The 18,877-nt window shown below is 43.6% G+C and overlaps 1 protein-coding gene across 1 annotated transcript in view; it reads right to left on the bottom strand.

Moving 5' to 3' along the window:
• Positions 1 to 2,839: 2,839 nt before the first annotated feature.
• lcor (ligand dependent nuclear receptor corepressor) overlaps positions 2,840 to 18,877 on the bottom strand; it is a 54,110-nt gene continuing 38,072 nt past the window's right edge. Inside the window, exons 4-7 of the mRNA XM_029529071.1 lie at positions 16,733 to 16,865; positions 11,453 to 11,944; positions 8,287 to 8,362; positions 2,840 to 4,300 (exon numbers count right to left, since the gene is read on the bottom strand). Of these exons, the coding sequence (XP_029384931.1) occupies positions 3,154 to 4,300; positions 8,287 to 8,362; positions 11,453 to 11,944; positions 16,733 to 16,865 (1,848 nt within the window). The 3' untranslated portion in view covers positions 2,840 to 3,153. The remainder of the gene's footprint in view (positions 4,301 to 8,286; positions 8,363 to 11,452; positions 11,945 to 16,732; positions 16,866 to 18,877) is intronic.

Raw genomic sequence — 18,877 nt, 5'->3', positions numbered from 1 at the left:
TCTGGTATTTCATCATTTATACACGGGAATCACCCAGTCAGGGAAATTCAGCCTAAGTGCTGTTGGAGTTTATCCATGCAAACCTGTGCATCAATTTCCAATTACAGTCCCTCTACACAGAGAGAGCCCAGCTTTACATGCATTACATGAACCAGGCCAGACGGGTTGGTTCGTTCTGTTGTGAGCGGCGGGAAGGGGAAGTTTGTTTTAGTGAAAAGCCTTTTTATAAGAGGCGTTGAGGCTTTGATCCTGTTTTAACTATCAGATCAGTGCATTGTCCTTCGCTGCGTCCAACTCAACACACTACAACCTTTTAGACACTTCGAATGCTCGGCATCGTCAAAGTGTTGGATGCATTTCATGCATGATGATCCCCCCCCACACACACACCAGGAATTTAGCTGATCCCGATGGGGGGGGGGCGTTTTTTTCTGAGGCTCCTCCCATTGGCCATGCATCCCTGCCAATCAAGCCAATGGAGCTACGAAGACGGGGAAATAAAGATTAACTCTCAATATTAATTCAGTTTAAATTCTCTCAAGATAATTTACTCTGTTGGCCCAAAATCAGCCCATAGGCGTGGTGCATGCCATTTTTTTTCTTTAAGAGAATAAACAAACAAACAAAAAAGGTAAATGATCAAATAAATAAAATATACAATACATTTCAAAAAGGAGTGAATCATTTCATCGTCATTTCATCTGAATCAAGAGAGGTACAATTCTCATAAAAAATCTCACAGACTGGGTGAGCACCAGGCAGTGTTCGGAGCGAAGAGCAACATTTACCACAGAGCAAAAAACATGACAACCAAAAGCTTTGCCGTCTCCTTCGACCATTTCCTGATAGAAAACATCACAAGAGCTTTTCTTTCCTTTTCTTAAAAAAAAAAAAAATCCTTCCCACCTGCGTCCTCCGAGGGATTTTTTTCTTATCCCGTCTGGAAAAAAACATGATTTTTCTGTTCAGCAACGAGGGGCGGGAAACCAACAAGACGACACTACACAAAACTGAACTTGTTCAAGCCGTTGACCTTTTTTTTTTGTTTCGTTTTGTTTGTTTTTCCTTTTTTTTTTTTTAAATCTGTGGAGGTAATCGAGAGGGAAAAAACGAAGTAGTTTGGGTCCAAAGCTGCAGCTTTCTGAAAGTCCTCACACACTAAAGCTTTTTTCTTCCTCTCTCCGTCCTCGTCGCTCCACCTCCCTCAGAGAAGAGCTACACTACATGCATAATCTCAGATTTCTTTCTCTCTTGTTTTATTTGTTGTTTCCTCTTATTTTTGAAAAGTGCTTTTTTTTTTTTTCAAAAAAAAGTTTAGCGCCACAAGTTCGATCCTGAAACGCGACGTCAGTGTTTTCTGTTGTTTTGTTTTTTTTTTTTCCTCACGATTGATTGGCAGGGCTGTTGGTCGTGGCGCTGCTGTATTTACTCACGTGTCCCCCACCCCCCATTTAGCAAAGCGTCAGTGCGAGATGTGAGTCGTCCTCCTGTTTGTCTACTTTAGGTCCAAGAGGAAAAAATCAGTCTCAGCTACCCTGAGTTAAAAATGAGGAGAGAAGGAATAACCCAGGATCGCAGATTGGCTTTTATATAATCAGTCATAATAAGTTATAATATATTAAAATCTGCCTATCCCTCACCTCAATCTATTACCCCTCCCCCACTGCATATTGCCTGCCCACCACCCTTAATTAACACTCCTCTATAAATGCACATTGTTGTAGTTAACTGCCTCTAAAACTGTCTTAGACGTCTGAGAGAGAAGAATTTCCTTTAAAACTTGTCAGCTAAGCTGCTTCTGCTTAGTTTGATTAGAAAAGGGGAAAAAAAAAACAAACAAACAAACAAAAAAAACCCATCAGAAGCGTATCGTTGCTTCGGCCAGCTAAAGTGTTGAATAGGAGCACGATAATCAGACGGATAGCAGCAGAGTTTCACATTCTGATCCTAAAAGGCTTTCGTCGGACGAGCTCACTTCAGACGCCACGTGGACGGCAACCTGAAGGCATCTCTGGCTTTCCAGGATCAGCAGTGAGACACTGACGGAGGTCCACGAGGTAGCATTCCACCTTAAAAACAGCTGATCCATCATCAGATGACCCCTCCCCCTCAGCTTGTCCATCGGCAAAAAAAAAAAAAAAAAAAAAGGGGGTGGGGCCTAAGAACATCCCGGATCTGATTATGGATCAGTGTACGCAGGTGACGTGCACCCCCCTTTGACCCACTGAGAGGTTGGGCTTCAGAGACAGACCATAATAAGTGCATGATGCGAGGGGCAACAATGCCGAGGTAACCTGGTCTGTGAGCGCTAGACCCAAAGTGTAGTGCAAAAGAAAGCAAAACAAATCGAACGAAAAGAAAGAAGAAAAAGAAGTCAGTAGTGTCCACGAAACTCACAAACATGCATCCCTGAATGACTTTTGTGTGTCTTTTCTCGTTCAAAAAAGGACGGACGGGTCAATGTTGCTTTCATCCACACAGAGATTAGCAGAATATCTTAAGGAGGAAAGAAAAGGTTTGTAGTTAAAGCGTCATGGCTACCTGGCAATTAGAGGATGGGTTTTGATTTGGAACCCCAGAGATGAATATCGATGTTATGATTAAACTTTACAGTTGGCTTCAAATGTAATAGACAGCTCACTTACCAATTTTCAGCTAGTAATCCACGAGAGAGGGGATCTTTTTTTTTTTTTTCATAAAGGAGTAAATTTTCAACCTTCCCCTCATTTTCTCCACAAATTGGAATGGTCCGAAGCCCAAACTGCGTTTAGAAGCAGCAGTGAATCAGCGTATCAAGTTCAAGAAAAAAGGGAGGGCTTTTTTTTTTTGGGGGGGGGGGGGGGGGGGGGGGGCAAAGGGATTATCAGCATGCTTAAGGAAATTTAATCAATTGTCATTTATCTCGTGTCTTTAGCTGCATTTGTCAAGCCCCCGGATATAAAAGCTAAACAAATGCTCGTATGGCGTCCAGCTCAAGTGACGCCTGTTTAAAAACCATCCGATTGGTTGTTTCTCTCCAGTTTAAGAATCCTTCTCATATTATCCCTGCGTTTGTGCTCACCCAGATACTGCAAAGTAAATTGGCACAAATAAAGCCCCATCCGTTTTCAAATTACTTAAGTCATTAGACTGAGGTTTACATGTGTAAGTCATTTAGTCGATTGGTTTGAAATTGTCATCAATCTCTTCTTTTACATTGTCTTTGAGCTCGGCAGCTGCCAGCGGCGGGCCGTCGTCTCGCGGGGTCGAGGTTGGCGTGTTCTCAGACTCGGCGGGAAAATCCTGACCTCCCGCCTCCATCTTCATCATCAGCTTCAGCTTCTTCTTTGGGGGGTTCTTCAGGGTTCCCATGCGCTCCTTGACCTTGTACTCCAGGGTGCTGTGCGGGATGCCGTACATGTTCTGTGCCTTGGACACGCTCATCTTCCCGCTCATCACCACCGCTATGGCCTCCTCCAGGATCTCGCTGTTGTACTGGCGGTAGCGGCCCCTCTTCTTCCGCGGCTGCTTGGAGCTTGGGTCCCCTTCCATGTCGGAGGTGGAGTACGCTGGGCCGGAGATGGAGTGCTCCAAGTCGGAGCTCCAGTAGTCGGACGCCCCATCCAGCAGGCTTCCCAGACTTCCTCCGCGGCGGTTCTGCTTCGGCAGGATGGCTCTCAGCTTCCGGCTCAAGGTGTTCTCTCCGTGGCCAACGCCTCCGACTCCCATGCTGCCGTAGCTGTACAGCTCGGAGGTGTGGGAGTCCCAGGACAGATCCATGCCCCGGACCTGAGGGATCTTCAGGTCGACAGGAGGAGAGTGGCCTTGGTCTCTCTTTCCCTCGTTGTGGTGGTGCTGGGCCTTGGAGACCTGATTGTGGTGATGGTGGAGGGAACTCTTGATGGAGAAGGCTCCGTGGTGGTTGTGGTGGTGATTCTCCAGGAATGCGGGCAGGTCTTTGAGGTCACTGAGGGCCCCACTCAGAGCGCCACTGGCCTGTTTTAGCTTCATCAGGCTGTCGAGGTGGGCCTTACTCCCCCAGAAAGAGGAAGAGCCCTTCTGGCCGAGCAACGAGGGTGACTGGCTGTGGCTGAGCAGGCTGGCGGACTCTAGACTGGCCAATGACAGAGCAGCGGGCTGGCTCAGGAGGCGGTGCTTCTGGCTGAGGAGCTCTTCCTTGATGCGCAGCGAGCGGGCCAACGGGGGCTTGAAGGAGTTGGAGCCGACGAAGTTCTCCCTCAGTCCGTCCTGCAAGCTTCTCTGCAGCAGGCCGTCCTCCTCGTCCACTTCCGGCTGGGTGTGCTCCACTTTGACCGAACGTCTGGATGGAGAGGAAGAAGGAAGGTTAGGATTTAACATCAGCAGCAGAGATCCTGCACAAAGATGATCCCGAGACCAGAAATAAATCAACAATGATGTGACCTATCACCGTACAGGTGAAGGAAAAGGACCTTGAACTATTATTCACATCACAATCCATAAATTGCTGTATTCAGCTATTTTTTTTTTTTTTTTTTTTAGTTTTGTCACTGTTTGCTAAAATGCAGACAGCAAGAGAGCCAGAAATACTTTTATTGGGTTTGGAATAAAAGAGAAAGCCGTGTCTCACTGAAGCACATCAAAGTATAAATAATCACATTGGCTTTCCACTTAGGTGCAAATTGCATTTTCTTTATTCTTCCAGCGGTCTGTGTAAGTGTTGGAATAGTATTTATAGCATGTAGCGTCTGCTGAGCCAATCAATAATGTCACAACAACAGAAAAAGAGTTAAAGGAAGACAAACATGAGAGCAAACTATTACAGTCTGAAAGCCAAAACCATGCAGGGTTTTTTTTGTTTGTTTCTGAGATCCTTTTTCAGACATGTGGACGCAGAATAATTAGAGCTCATGGAGGTAAACAGGCTGACTGCTGCTTCCATCCCTTTCTGCTGCCAGATGAACTTCATGCTACGCTCCATTAAGCACTTCACAATTTTATATATATGTATATATATATATATATATATATATATATATATATATATATATATATATATATAGAACCCAGCTTCCTTTTAAGTATGTAACATTTGCAATAACAGCGCTGGCCAATTAGGTTAAACGTGACCTTTAACAGGCGGCCATGAGAAGACGGTTCTGTGCTTTAAAGGCTTGACGGGCTCAAACAGATCTACAGCGTCCGTATTTCAGTTTCTGTTTTTTAAATCGTCTCCTGTCGGATGAATCAAATTTCGGCCGGTGTTTGGAATCGTATCTCTGTTCGGATGCGTTGAGATGAAATTTTCGGCCTTTTGTCTGGGAGATCAAGTTTGTGAAAACCGTCCCTGCTGCTAAAACGCACACTCGCATGCAAAGTGCCTCCACTTGAACTGCTGCAGCCGCCTGGTGTTCCTACTGCTAAGTAACTATAGCAACAGTGGAAAGGCTCTTTAAGAAAATGTTCCCTCAGGTTCGTAATAACAGGAAATAGCTTGTCTGTCAAGCCCGTGGATGACTAGGAGGGTGGGGGTGGGGCTGGGCTACAGTGCAGCTGACGGTGCAGTGTGTGGAGTCCTCAGCACGAGCTTTAAAACAGATTATCGCAGCGGGTGGTCTCGGCCTCGTTGAAAACAATACGGGGTTAACGAGAAGCTTTGGAGCGTGCACGCTAACAGAGCGCTCGGTTACAGTCATCAGGGGACGCGGCAGCAGACAGTAACGGGAGATCTGAGGATTGAGGAAAACTGAAATAAAGACATAAACACAACAGACAGGGGATCCCCAAAAGAGTGAGCTCGCAGATTCTGCCGTTTCCTTTTTCAACCCTTTCAGCCTCCTGGACTTTTTGCTCGTTTTAACCATAAACAGTCCAGAAAGTGCTTTTTTCTGTTCTGTTTTGTTTGAAGCTTCGATAACTGGCAGTTTACAGAACATTTAAAGAACAAGAAGGAGCGGAAGGTGAAGCAAAACTTCTCAGCTTTCAGAGGCTGCTGGAATTTCTCTGATAGCGCAAACATTCCTGAAGTTTCTGTGATTTGAAGCGCGGCCGGCAGCAAGTTTGGTCAAAAAAGGTTCAAATCTATAAACCTGAAATATTTTCAGTGAAATTGTACGTCTGCTTGTTATTTGAATAAAATCAATAAAATAACACAAAACATCAAAACTGCTCTTTTTCGTATCGAAGCCTTAAAAACTGTGAAGTTAGGAAATGTGTTCCATTACAATCCTCTGGCGACTCCGGGTATCGAACTGCTCCTAATCCATCTTTGACCTACAAATCAAAAGTGTTCCTGGGAATGGCAGGCTTGATCGGCGTTGATTATTAATTTCCCTTCGATGCAAGAAGCGAGTATGATGACTGTAAGGCAGAGCGGATGTTCATCAATAAAAGCTCAGCCTGCAACACAGAACCATCGATAAACGGAACCGAAGAAAGAGAAGCAGCTGGTCACCTGCTCTTGACCTCTCGCTCGGAGGCCTGAAGACGGAGTGTGATGGTAGTTTTGGTATCGAGCGTCTGACTGAAACAAATACATGAGAGATGAAAGGTGGGAGGCGTCGGCTGCACTCACTCAAGGTCGGCGACAGAGAGATCGAAGAATGTTTCCTCCAAAAATGGAGGACGCTGAGAGGGCACGCTGAGCTCCGGACCTGCAGACCTGCCCACAAAGTCGATTCTCTGCCTGCTGTCAAACTGTTCCCAGCCTGTGGCAGACTTCTGAAACTCGATCTTTACCGGCAGCACACGATGAGGACATGAAGAAATATGTCGCAACGTACAGCAGCTTCCTGCGTACTGACGCTGCAAACTTCATGGAGGCGAACAAACAATTCAAAACTGAGAAAAATGTTTTGATTTCTTATCGCAGGAAAGCTTTTCTGAGGGAGACATCGTGTCCCCTCAGCCATTTGCTTTGATTCCCGGTCAGGATACACAAACTGCTCTACAACGCTGGCATGACCGACAAACCTGAGCAGTCTCATCAAAACACAACTTCATTTGGATTTGTTCTGAATAAAAGTGAAAAATCTTTGGCTGGTTTGACTCATGCTGATGGAAAGTACCCAACGAACGCTCATCAGTTCTGAGGTTCGTTTTCAGTTACACAACAAATGTGTTTGTGGCATTTGGAAGATAAAATGGGAGTTTATCTCACTGGATATCTGATGATTCGTTTTGTGCATTTTTGCCGACGACCCCCTTCGGTCTGAGTGAATGAGGATGCCAATCCTGAATCCGCTCCAGGTTTTCCCAGGTTGTCGCGGTTGTCGACAGGGAAAAAACACCTGCCACAGATTTTGTGTTGTGTTGATTCATAGACATCTTGTGGACTAATATCTGCGGCGGAGGAAAATTTCCATGCATTTTTCAGGAAGTTATTTTCAGAGGTGAGCAGAGCGTCCATCTGTTTGGTGCTTTAAGTCCCGGCGGTGCTGCAACACAGCGGAGGATTCGTCGTTTCGTGCATCTTTTATGAAACTGGCGAAGGATCTACCTGCTTCTTTGGTGTCCTTTCTCTTATTTACCACTTCGGATTATCTCGTCCTACATCGACTCCTGAAGGTTGTGCTGCGATTTACTCTTCATGCTTTGATGCGTTCAGGTCCTGGGAGAATATCAGAGACGTTGACTCCTTGACTTCAGCAAGCAGTTAAAAGAAAAATAATAATAATTTTTTATCTTTACAAAGTCACATTTTACATTCCTTTGACTTGGATCTTGGATTTTAATTTCCACAGCTCTGTTTTTTAATTTGCTTTATTGACGCTGCTCATTGTTCGAAGGCTATTAGACACATTTAGTGTTGGATAATGAAGTGACACCAGAAAATGTTTACTGAGCTGCTTGATTACCTGAGAATCGTCTCTCGTCTCTTAGAAAGGGATTTTAAACTGGCTTGGGTTCATTGATGCTCTTTGACTTCCAATTTCTTATCTCTGTATACAACACCAACAAATAAATCAAGTAAAATAGAATGAAAATAACTTTTAATTATTATTGCTTTTGTTTATTTTGTGCTCTCTTTCTGACGATATCACCATTTTTAGTTTGACCTCTGAGGAGCCTGAAGTGTTGCTATGAAATGTTAGAAAGTATTTGTTTCTCTGTTTTTGTTTGAAAAGATCTAAAAGTCGAACGGTGTGACGAGTTCACCGACAGGAATTCCTACAGATGATATCGGCGCTGGTTGGCTGAAGATGAGAAGCCTGATTGGGGTTTTGGGATCTGAGCTGACATTATCTCCTCCGTGTTTGGTGTTGAACCGGACTCTACCACTTTAACCTCCGTGGTGTTGTTTTTAGCACATGATGGCGCTGCTCTTACCCTTTGACCCCTGACACGGGGGAGAAGCCGGGGAAGGCGCTGTGGTTCTTCTTGGTGGACAAGTCCAGGACGCCATCTGAGGATCGACACAGAGAGGGAAACTTAAATGTGGATACATCTGACAGTGAATCTGAATTTAATCTGGTTTGGCTTTAAAGGTCCCGTATATCCGTCTGATCTCCGACTCTCTTTCAGGTCCAGGTTTTGTTTTAAAACAGTGAAAGTACCAAAGATCTTCTCAGAAACGGAGTCTCACAACAAAGCGGCGACAGCTCTCTGTCACATCCCCCTAAGCCCCGCCCACCTGGATCCACCACATTTATCAAGAATCAAGTATATTTTTTATTGGGTGAGACAGAAACCTGAGAGAGGAGAAAAAAATCTACACTCAAACAAAATATATCTATATCGGCACTTTTAACTGAAATACCAGAGAAGCCTTCAATGCTTTAACTGTATATGAATAATAATAACTATAACTAACTAATAACTGAATAATAAGAAGAAGACACATATGAAAGGAACGTGGAATTCTATTCAGACAAAGACATAAAGAGTAAAGGTTAACTGAAGAATTCAGTTTGTTAGAATTAAATCTTTAGTAAAAATAATTATTCATGAGCTGAAGTAGAAATGTTCCTCACAGAAGTATTGTCAGGAAATTAATTCCTTCGTCAGTTTTCTATGAACTTCATTTTTATTCATCATTTCAGCAGCGTGAGGTTAAAGTTTTAGTAAGTCACGACACTGTTTGTCCAGTTTGACTCCTCCGGCTTTCACCAGACGTTCTTTTAATGTTCTGACTGTTTGATGGCAAGAAAAGTGGAGTGTAATCAAGATTTGATTAACTTCAGTGAGAGCAGTGTTACCGTGGCAACCGCATCATATATATATATTCATATATTCTCCCATATGCTGACTGTTAATCAAAACGCGGAGAGAGGAGCTGTGCTTTTATTTTATTATTTTTTTTTTTTACAGTGAGACGGACAACATGTGAGTCCTCACTTCCTGTCACTCATACTTGAAAACGAACGCCGCTGAGTGTTCAGGGGCATCAAACAGTTGCTGAAATTTACCTCCGAAGCGAGAGACCACTTCTGTTTGAGCAGTTTGTTAATGAATCCTCAAACACGCGAGCAGCTTCTGTTTTTCTTCTGACATGTTTTTAGACGTTCTGTGTGGCGCCGACGGAGACTTGGAAATATGGCAACATGCTAAGTGTGAAATCTCAGTTTATTTGTGAATATGTTTGTCAGGGAAATCAGGTCACTGCACACACACACACACTTTAAGAGGTATAATAAAGCAAGATGAGCTCTTTTAAAAACGCCTGATTGCTTTTCTGCATTAATATTGAATTGAATATTGAATATTTTTTTGGAGGATATCGTCTCCGGGCAGAAGCCTGTATATATTTTACGTGCAAATTTTAAATAAGGTGCAGGTAAAACTGCATTTATTTTTTTCACATTTCAACGTCTCAACAGCAATGCTGGCAGATTAACTCTCAAACAGATGATCTGCCTTTCGGTGTTTTTGCTGGGTGTAATCCCTAAAGTGCACGTGACCTTTTGACCCCTCTAACCCACATAGCCCTTTATGGAAACCTCACTAATCATCGAGGCTCTTTTGTTGTTTAATCAGACAAAAGAGAAAACATGAGGTCATGTTACCAATAATAACTGTGGGACACGTGTGTTTACACAACACCGACATTCCAGTTAGAATTTAAGAACTTGGTTGAATTTTAATCAAATTGCAGCCGACTGATAACCATCATGATTAATTACCCGTAACGAGTTACAGTAATGAGGGTCTCCTCCGAGCTGATGAACATGTTAATTAGCATCCAAATCCGTGTTAGTGCTGCTGTTGTCAGCGCTGCTAATGACGAGACGGCCGAAGAGTTTTAAGAACAGTTTCCTCAGCGACAGGCAGCTTTCTGCAGCGAGGGGTTCTCGGGTCTAATCCGATCATGAACTACGACTCATGTTTCCTCTGTGCCAACGTTCAGCCATGTTTCTCTGTCTGAGCACAGAGAGACACTAAAAATCAGCCGTTAAACTGCCTGCTGTTCCTCAGCTACACCGTTTTATTTTACAGCAGCGTTTTGGAAATATAACATTCTCCGTGCCGGCTTGTGCAAGTTCTGCATGAGGAATCATTTCCCTTCAGGCTGTCACACATAAATAAGCAGGAAACCAGGAAGCACCATTTAACAGCATAAGAAGATAACGGCAGTCTTTTGCTGTGCTGTTTTCTTAACTCAGAATCAGGATTAATAAAATAAAAACCAAATCAAGGAGCGACGCTCAAAGAAAACTGAATGACTTCTTAAGTTTTAAGCACAAAATGTGTATTTAAAAATGAAAACGCAGCCTCGGGACTCTGATTTTTCATTTTTGTCATGCTTTCATTTCCAACAAGAAGAAAAGAGAACAACTAGTGATTAAAAGATACGAAACATGAGTCTCTCCTGTGTGGAACTGATGATGCGTTCGCGTTCATCACGTCCAGGATGCTTTTGGTTTTCAGCTCTGAGGCTCTTTGGCTGCCAAACGCTCGTCTGTGTTCAACACCTGCTTTTTATTCACGTCTCACTTTGCTGCCTGCTGCTGTTGGAGGACTGAAATGTGCCGTTAAAAAAAAAAAAAAAAAAAAAAAAGATTGGAGGTATGCAGCTCTCAGTTCATCACTGAACCTTTTCCCATTTGGTATTATAATCTGATTTATTGATAAGTTGAACACAAATTGATTCTCGGAGCATAAAAAATGGAATTTTTCCTGAAAGTGCATCGACGGTATTATTTAAACGAGTGCGTGTGTGCGATCCAGCTTTGAGGATAATCTGTCAGAATTCATCTAAAAGGTGTTTTGTGTGTCTGTGTGTGTGAGAGAGAGAGATAACGTGTGAGCACGCTCTGGATGGAAATGCCTAAACCTTTTTGGAAAAATTAAGGAGGCTTACTGTAAGCAGATTCCAAAAAGCTGGTATTAAAGTGTGTGAGCGGTCACATTGTGGCTGCAGGTTGAAGCGGCGACCTTCCAGCGTGTTGGGTGACGGAAACGACCCCCCGCTGGTTCAGTTTGATTAAACAGAGATTGAGTCCTGAGCTCAGTCTAACAGATGATGTGAATGTGTTTGACAGCAGTATGGTCTTACCCTGCTGGCTGGGCTCCGAGTCCACCTGGTTCTTCTTCACGGTGAGGTCCAGCGGGCCGTCCTGGTCCGCCATGAGAAGCTTGCTGAGGACGGGGTTCTGTGCAGAGGCAGCAGCCGTGCCCCCCCCCCCTCCGCCGTTACTGGCTCCCGTACTGTTGCTGCTCTGGGTGCAGGTCGGTGCTGAGGCGGTGGTGGCGGCGGCGACGGCGGTGGAGGAGGCGGGGCTAAGGCCCGGCCCCGGGGTCGGGGACGGGGAGGAGGAGGCAGACGATGGAGGGGAGCTTGGCACGGGCAGGGGCCCGGGCGGGGAGCAGGGGGCCGGGGCCAGAGACGCCGCTCTCGGCAGGCTTTGGTCCTTCATGGTGCCGTTGGGCGGGGGCAGGTCGTCCTGAGTAGTTTTTGAGGTATATTCGGCAGCGAACTGGCGGATCATTCGCTGCATGATCTCACGAGCCACTAGAGGAATGTGAGGGTCTGAGAAACTTGGGAGGTCTGCGGGGAGAAGAAGACACAAGAGAGCAAGCACAGTTTATTCATCTCATTTCATTACGAATGTGTAATCCCGATTTACAGAAATAATCCAGAATACAGATGTTAATCCTGCGCTGCGATATATCGGCGCGTACAGCAGATTGTTGCCTGCCGTTCTTCAGACTGAACCCATCAATTCGTTTATCGATTCCTGGATATCACAAACGGCTTCAGTGGCAGCAGTCTCAAAGAGGATTCTTCTCCCTCTTTCTTATGTTTGTGGGTTTGTGAGCGTTTCATCGGAACAGACTTGCATTGCGTCATTGTCTTTATGATTAGTAACATTAATCTTACAGGCTCCAGTTCAGAGCAGCGTTTGTCTTATTGTGGTTCAACAGTTACCAACGGATAACTTCAGGAGGGAGACGATGATTGCATGTTTTAACGTGACCTCTGGAATCAGAGCAAAGCATAAAATATCAGATTATATCCCATCAAATCTCCACCGTCCCCCGCTGCGACAAAACAAACCCACAACAAACACAAACCGCCGATCAGACTGGTTAATACAGAGGGAGCGAAAACATTGACAGTGATGACACTCATTTGTTATTAATGCATTAATCTGGCATTGTCCCAGATAATCCCAGTCAGAACTGATCTCTATTTGGATTCCTTCATGTTTGAAACCCCTAAATCCTCCAAACAATGCATTAATACATGAGCCCAAAAATCTAATCCTGAGGAACTAAACACATAAACATTAAAACATAAAATATTCTGCAGCATTCAGACTTAATCCTGCCGGTCGGCCAACGTCCGTTTCTAATTCTGCTCTGACTGTAAAGGAACAAAACAAACCTGCCTGATTTTTCTTCCAGGATCATTTTCTGAAAACAAAACCGGATAATTTATCATTATTATCATTTTGTTCCAATTTCCCCCAAAGTGACAAAGTCATTAAATTTATCCTACATTAAAGAAGAGAGACTCTGGCCTGAGTAAATAAAAAGTGTGTTGGTGTATAACTCTCTTCTGAGGGCGTCATTTTTAACACACTATCCTCAATTTAAACTAGTTTTACTCATTCCTCCCTGAACCTGTGTAAAACATTTTATGATCTTATCCTTAAAGTCATTATTATTCACACTTCAGCTTTAAGACAAGGGTTTATTTGAGTTGCACAATCGCTGTGATAAAAAAAAACTAAGGATTAATGATGAAGTGTTTTATAGATGATAAATGACAGATAAATGAAAAACAGCCTCAAAACAAAGAGGCAGAAACTAATTATCTGCTGAAATAAAAGAAAAAAAAAAAACTTTCATCTGTATTCAATAAGAACATGACTTTTGTGTTTTGGCATGTTTAACAATTCCCCTGAAAAACACGCTGTTGTACTTTTTGGAGATAAAACCAGCTTTTTGTCACAGCTGCCGTGATCAAAGTACGATCTGCGTCTGTTTAAAGGACGTCAAACCGAAGGAGATCCACAATCCAGCAGATTCGGCTGCTGCCGTTTGTTGTTTGGGACGGATCGTTTAATCCTCCGTTGAAGTCATCTGACTTCTGCTCCTGCTGCTGAAAACATATTCAGAAGATAAAAAAAGTTTGTCGGATATGTGCTGTAGCTAACAGCTGGAGGGGGTTCCCAGCATGATTGGGAGGAAATGGCTGTTGTGTAACAGCACAGGTTTGTGTAAAAGGTACAAAAGAGGTCAGAGAGAATAAGAAACGTTTCCTCGAGCCGCTCAGGAATGCTGCTGCGAGCCCGACAGAGGAAACCTGTCGGGGGCAGAAAGTCGACAGCGTGCGGTCTTATCTCCGGATCAGGAGCCACAATGTACTCTGGGTAATTTTAGGAGGCCGAAGTGTTTGCTGTCAATACTGTAGCAGACAGGAAGTCACATACGGGACCGTTTTGGTTTTCAGCACGTTATCCGGCTGTTGCTGTATTTCAGTGAAATCAACCTTTAACAATCATCCACGGTATTCATGTTACAAAGTCAGGGTCACATGCAGACGCAACAATTTGGAAAAAAAAAAGAAGTTACATTCAGTTTTTCTTCATCATTTAACATTTTGTTTGGATTTGTGGGCGTTGATAGGAAACATTGCAGTGTTCGATTTGTCAAACTGCCGAATGATCGCAGAACTGGAGGCAAACAAGTGAGAGGAAAAAAAGACACGAAGGCCTCAACGTGAAAGGAGCAAAATTTGAATATTGATTCAAACCTTTTCATGCTGAATTTAAAAGAATCTGGATTGTCACGTTTTAAGTGATTTAACATTTAGAGATTTAAAAGAGACGCAGTCCAAACAGGTAAATGTCGGTCTGTAACAAACATGGCTCCACTGGATCCGTCAGTTTTTCAGCTGATTGCTCTCATTATTTCATCATTAAAACTGATGCAGTGCAGAATGGTGACACGCTGCGTTCACAGTGTTTGTGGGTCTGACTGTGTGTGTGTGTGTTTGTGTGTTTGACAGTCTATCTGTCTATTTTTAGCCTGTGTGACTGAAGCCAGAATGATTTGGGCCGAGCATTGATTGGACGGACATCTGCCCCCCCCCCCCCCCTTCATGGACACCAACGCAACAAGCAAACACACAGCCAGAGAAGGAGCGTGATGCCAGTTTGGAGGGGATTGTGATGACTCAGCAAATATTCATATTCTTTGTTAATCAAAACAAAAGAATGAAGGTTAACACATCTAACTGGGAAACCAGGAGCCTGAGCTGATGAAAACAAGATTTCATTTATCTGTGCAGCAGCTTTAAGGACACAATAAAGGACATACTAAAGTCACAGATCTTTGTGAGCCTATAAAATGAGTTTTGTCGTTGGTTGTTCCTGAAATAAGAAATTTAAACTCAAAACTTTACGGTGTTCAGTTTCAGGCTCGATTTTAGCGGATCGTTGTACCTCACTGGTGTTTACGAGTATTCTACAAATCAGCTCCTTGAATAAATCACAAAGATTCTTCTGACCGCGGCCATAAATCAGATTATACTTCTAGAAGTTCGTCCGCTTTAAACATCCATATTAAGTTGTATAAAACGACATCAGGACGCCGCTGAGACCGGTCATTACGTCACACAGCCGGAGTAATGCAGCGCTGGCCGTCGAGCTTAATGAGTACCAGACTAAGAGCAATTTAAACGTGTGCATTTGGGGGGGACAGGTAGCTCTCAGCAGGAAATTACACGCAGCACGCCGCCTCGCATTTATTGGACCGTGAAGAAGAGGGGCCATCTTTGATTTATTACCCTTTATGATGATTTTAACAAGGAGCTGCATTCACAGAGCAGCCACGCTTTGTTTTTGGCATCACGTGTGATAAGAGTTTGGCATTAATCCAAACAACAAAGCTGCAAAATGCAACCGAAGCATATGTGTTGTACTGTGAATAATTTATCAGCTCTGACAGGTGATTGTTTGTGCAATAAAAACAGGCCAAGCTGTTATTTCTTATCCATTTTTAAACTCACCAAGCTCCTCCTTTCACCAGTGCCAACACATTTTTATCAAGTTTTCATCTCATGTCGGCTGAATTTACCTCAAAGGCTGCGTTGTGAAATTGACCTCTCAAAGAGGAATGTTGATTTAATAATTTAACACGAGTGCCAGCACCTTTTCTTAAATGAAGCTTTGGGTGGAGAAAACAACAGTGAAGTCAGACGGAAAGTTTTGTGGTCAAAAAAAACCAAAGCCAAATGAAAATTTGGCTGCAGTTTTTATATGTGCAGCAATCCTCATGTGACTACGGTGAGCCGGACATCTCCCCCGGTCCGGTTTCAGGCTCATCTTGGCGCCTTTCGGCACTTTGAAGACCAACCTTCAATAGTTTTAATCTGTGTTCGTTTCAGTTCTTCTTCATTTTTGTGGGATTTTCCCACCGGGAGGAAACAGATTCAGGGAAGCTCTTCCTCAGTCTTTAACCCCCTCCAAATCTAGTTCTAGTACTCATTATACCCTCTACCACGTAAAACAACCTTCTGCAGAGTTTCCCACATGGCCTCTCATAGTAATCATGGCACTGCTAGTAAAGGGTCGGAAAAGTGGGTCGGCCTCTTTGGCCCAGATAAACCAGTTTAAGGTCTACCTAGAGGGCAGAAACGGCCTTGTTCCAAATGTAAAAGTTTGAGCAAAGTTACGTTTGGTGCCCCTCAGGGATTGATCCATGGCCCCCTTTTAATCCACTTACAAACTGCACAAAGTCTCATATTATGCAGATGATGCACAACTTTACACCTCAATGTGTGACATAGATATGGATGGATATAGTTCCTCCCTGATTTGAGGGACAGAAGTCAGAAGTTTAACCACTAAATTTCACTAACCAAAAAATATGAGATCGGTGCCACGTCTCATACAGAAGCCAGGCTCCACTGATTATTGCAGCGTGTCAGAATGAGCCAAAAAAATACCTTCTATGAAGGACTCTTTGGGTTTTGGTTTTTTTTTTTAACTGCGTCTCTCTTCCATCTTTGGAGAGGGGTTGTTTTATATTTAGTATTGAAACGAAAACCACTAAAGATTCCTTCTGTGGTCAACTCCACAGTTTAGTTCCAACTTCAGTTGAGATGGAAAATAATTAAATACAACTAATGCGTGTTCCTTCATAGGGTTAATTTTAGTGATACTTCCTGATATTAACTGATTTCCCTCCGGAATTTACTAAATTTTCTGACTTGACCTCCCTGGATTTAGCCTCTGGAAATACCAGGATATTCCAGATATTCATGACTAGAGGGAACGTGATAATGAGCAATGAAATGACTGATGTGTGTGAGTGTGTGTGTTACCTTTTCTGTGGAACACAGCATTGAGGAAGTCTTGGGCCTGTCTCTCCAGCCGGCTGAACCGAGACTGCTCCTGTTTGAAGTCTGAACACTCCGACAGCACCTGGCTGCCGCCGCCGTTCTCTGAACTGTGGTCCTACAGAGACAAGCACAGACTGATGAGCGACGGGCGCTGGGATCTGATCTGATCTGGTCTGTCAGGACACAAAAACGCTGGCACACCATCTGCTCACTGTCTGTATCTGGAGTTCATTTTAGTTTCTAGTCTTAAATAAGGGCGGCACGGTGGTGCAGTGGTTAGTGATGTCACCTCGTGGATCCTGTGATGGACTGACAGTCTGTCCCGGTCTACGTGATGGATCGATTCATTTTAAATAGATTAACGCTCACTTACTGGTGAATGTTTAGAATTTCTCAGGAAAATAAAGAATAAACAGCAGAAATGAAATTAATATTGATTGCTTTCTTTTGTCACATGAGCCAAAATAATTTCATTGTGCTGATTGATGATGATGTTGAATATTTAGAGCTGACAAACATCCCATTTTATAAAGTTTACAAACTGTATTTATGAATTGAATAAGAATCGTAATCAGCCTGTTGAGGTTCCTAATTAGCTCCAATCAGGAGTCGTGCAGATACAGATCAGGAGTGCCAGAGGGACCACGATGGAGAGCAAACATCATCTCAGAGAGTGAACGAAGGGACGGAACTCTTTCTACATCGATTTACATTCTGATCAACTCGAAACGCAGTCTGAAATATCACGCTGCTCAAGACATTAAAGGGAACATCTTTGTTCATCTTCAGGTTGCTCTTGATTAGTCCGCTGCCTAACTCGCTGACAGAATCGAACCTCCACGATGTGACCTTCAGTTTTCACTGCACTCAGAATAAAATCCTTCTGAACCAGCTGCTGAATTTGGACTGAAGTCCAGCAGCGTTGTGGAAGAAGCGCCTTGTTGATGAGAAGGACGGGACTGATGACTCAGAAGAACCAGAATGAACAACCCGGGTTCACCAACACCGGGCCAGTTGAAGACAAACATAGTCTGGTCTGATGGCTCTGGTTTCCTGCTCATGCAGCAGATGGCAGGACCGGGATTTGGCATCAGCCAATGAATCCAGTCTGCCTGGTGTCAACAGTCCAGACTGGTTGGTGGTGTGATGATGGATGAGCGTTTTATTGGCACCATTCGCTCTCTTAACATCAATCAATCTGAGTATTGTTGCTCACTATGTTGCATCTTCTAAAATCTACTTCCTGCAGAATACTGCTCCGCCTGAGCTTCACCTGCTGCTGAATGCTGAATTGGGATTATTCATCAGTTTCATTGTGCGATGCAGACACCTTGCTGCACAACTGAAGTGTTTCTGCAGAGATTTAAGAGCGGCGCTGTTATTGAAGTCGACTCTTCTCCATCCCCCAGTTTAGAGAGTAACGACGTTATAACGCTGAATAGAAAACTGGAAATGAAGTAAATCACCCTGATTATTACGGCCAAACAAATGATTCATCGCTCTTCTTTGTTCTTGTGATTGCGATGATGATGTTGAAGAATATGTTAAATCAAAACACGCCTTAAATTAATTGTTAATAATTTAGATTTCTGACCTCCGACCTGTTTTTAAAAAAATCTATTTATTTTATATTTTAATGGCTCCGTCTTAAGATGTTATTTTGGCAATGTACGTCGTAACTCTGTCCATTAGTGGTGAGAGACAAAGCAACAAACAAGAGATGAGTGTGTTTCTCATGGCCGACCCCCCCCGTTTTAACGCCCCCCAACTCTCTCTTTCTGCCGGCAGTTTGCGCGGCTTCAGATCAATGAATCAATGGTTCCCGCCTACTGAAGCTCCTGGCATTTCACAAACAAGCAAGAGGGTAATAACAGCGAGACGGAAAAATCCTTCCAGCCCCAGCAGATGAATAAAAGATGGAAATTGTATTGAATGAGTTTAGCTTATTGTAAATATCTTCTTCTTCATAATTACAAACATTAACATCGGCCAATCAGAGAGTGCCGCTCCAAATATCTCCTCTGATCCCTGCCGGGCTTTTTTAAACTGATTTTTCTATAATTTTCTTTTCTTTTTTTTGGGGGGGGGGGGGGGGTTCTATTTAATTCTTATCTGTAATTACATGGC

The sequence above is a fragment of the Echeneis naucrates genome, chromosome 1, assembly GCF_900963305.1.
Source record: "Echeneis naucrates chromosome 1, fEcheNa1.1, whole genome shotgun sequence".
Lineage (NCBI taxonomy): Eukaryota > Metazoa > Chordata > Actinopteri > Carangiformes > Echeneidae > Echeneis > Echeneis naucrates.
The sequence above is the reverse complement of the archived record's forward strand: the minus strand, read 5'-3'. Positions and strand labels throughout refer to the sequence as shown.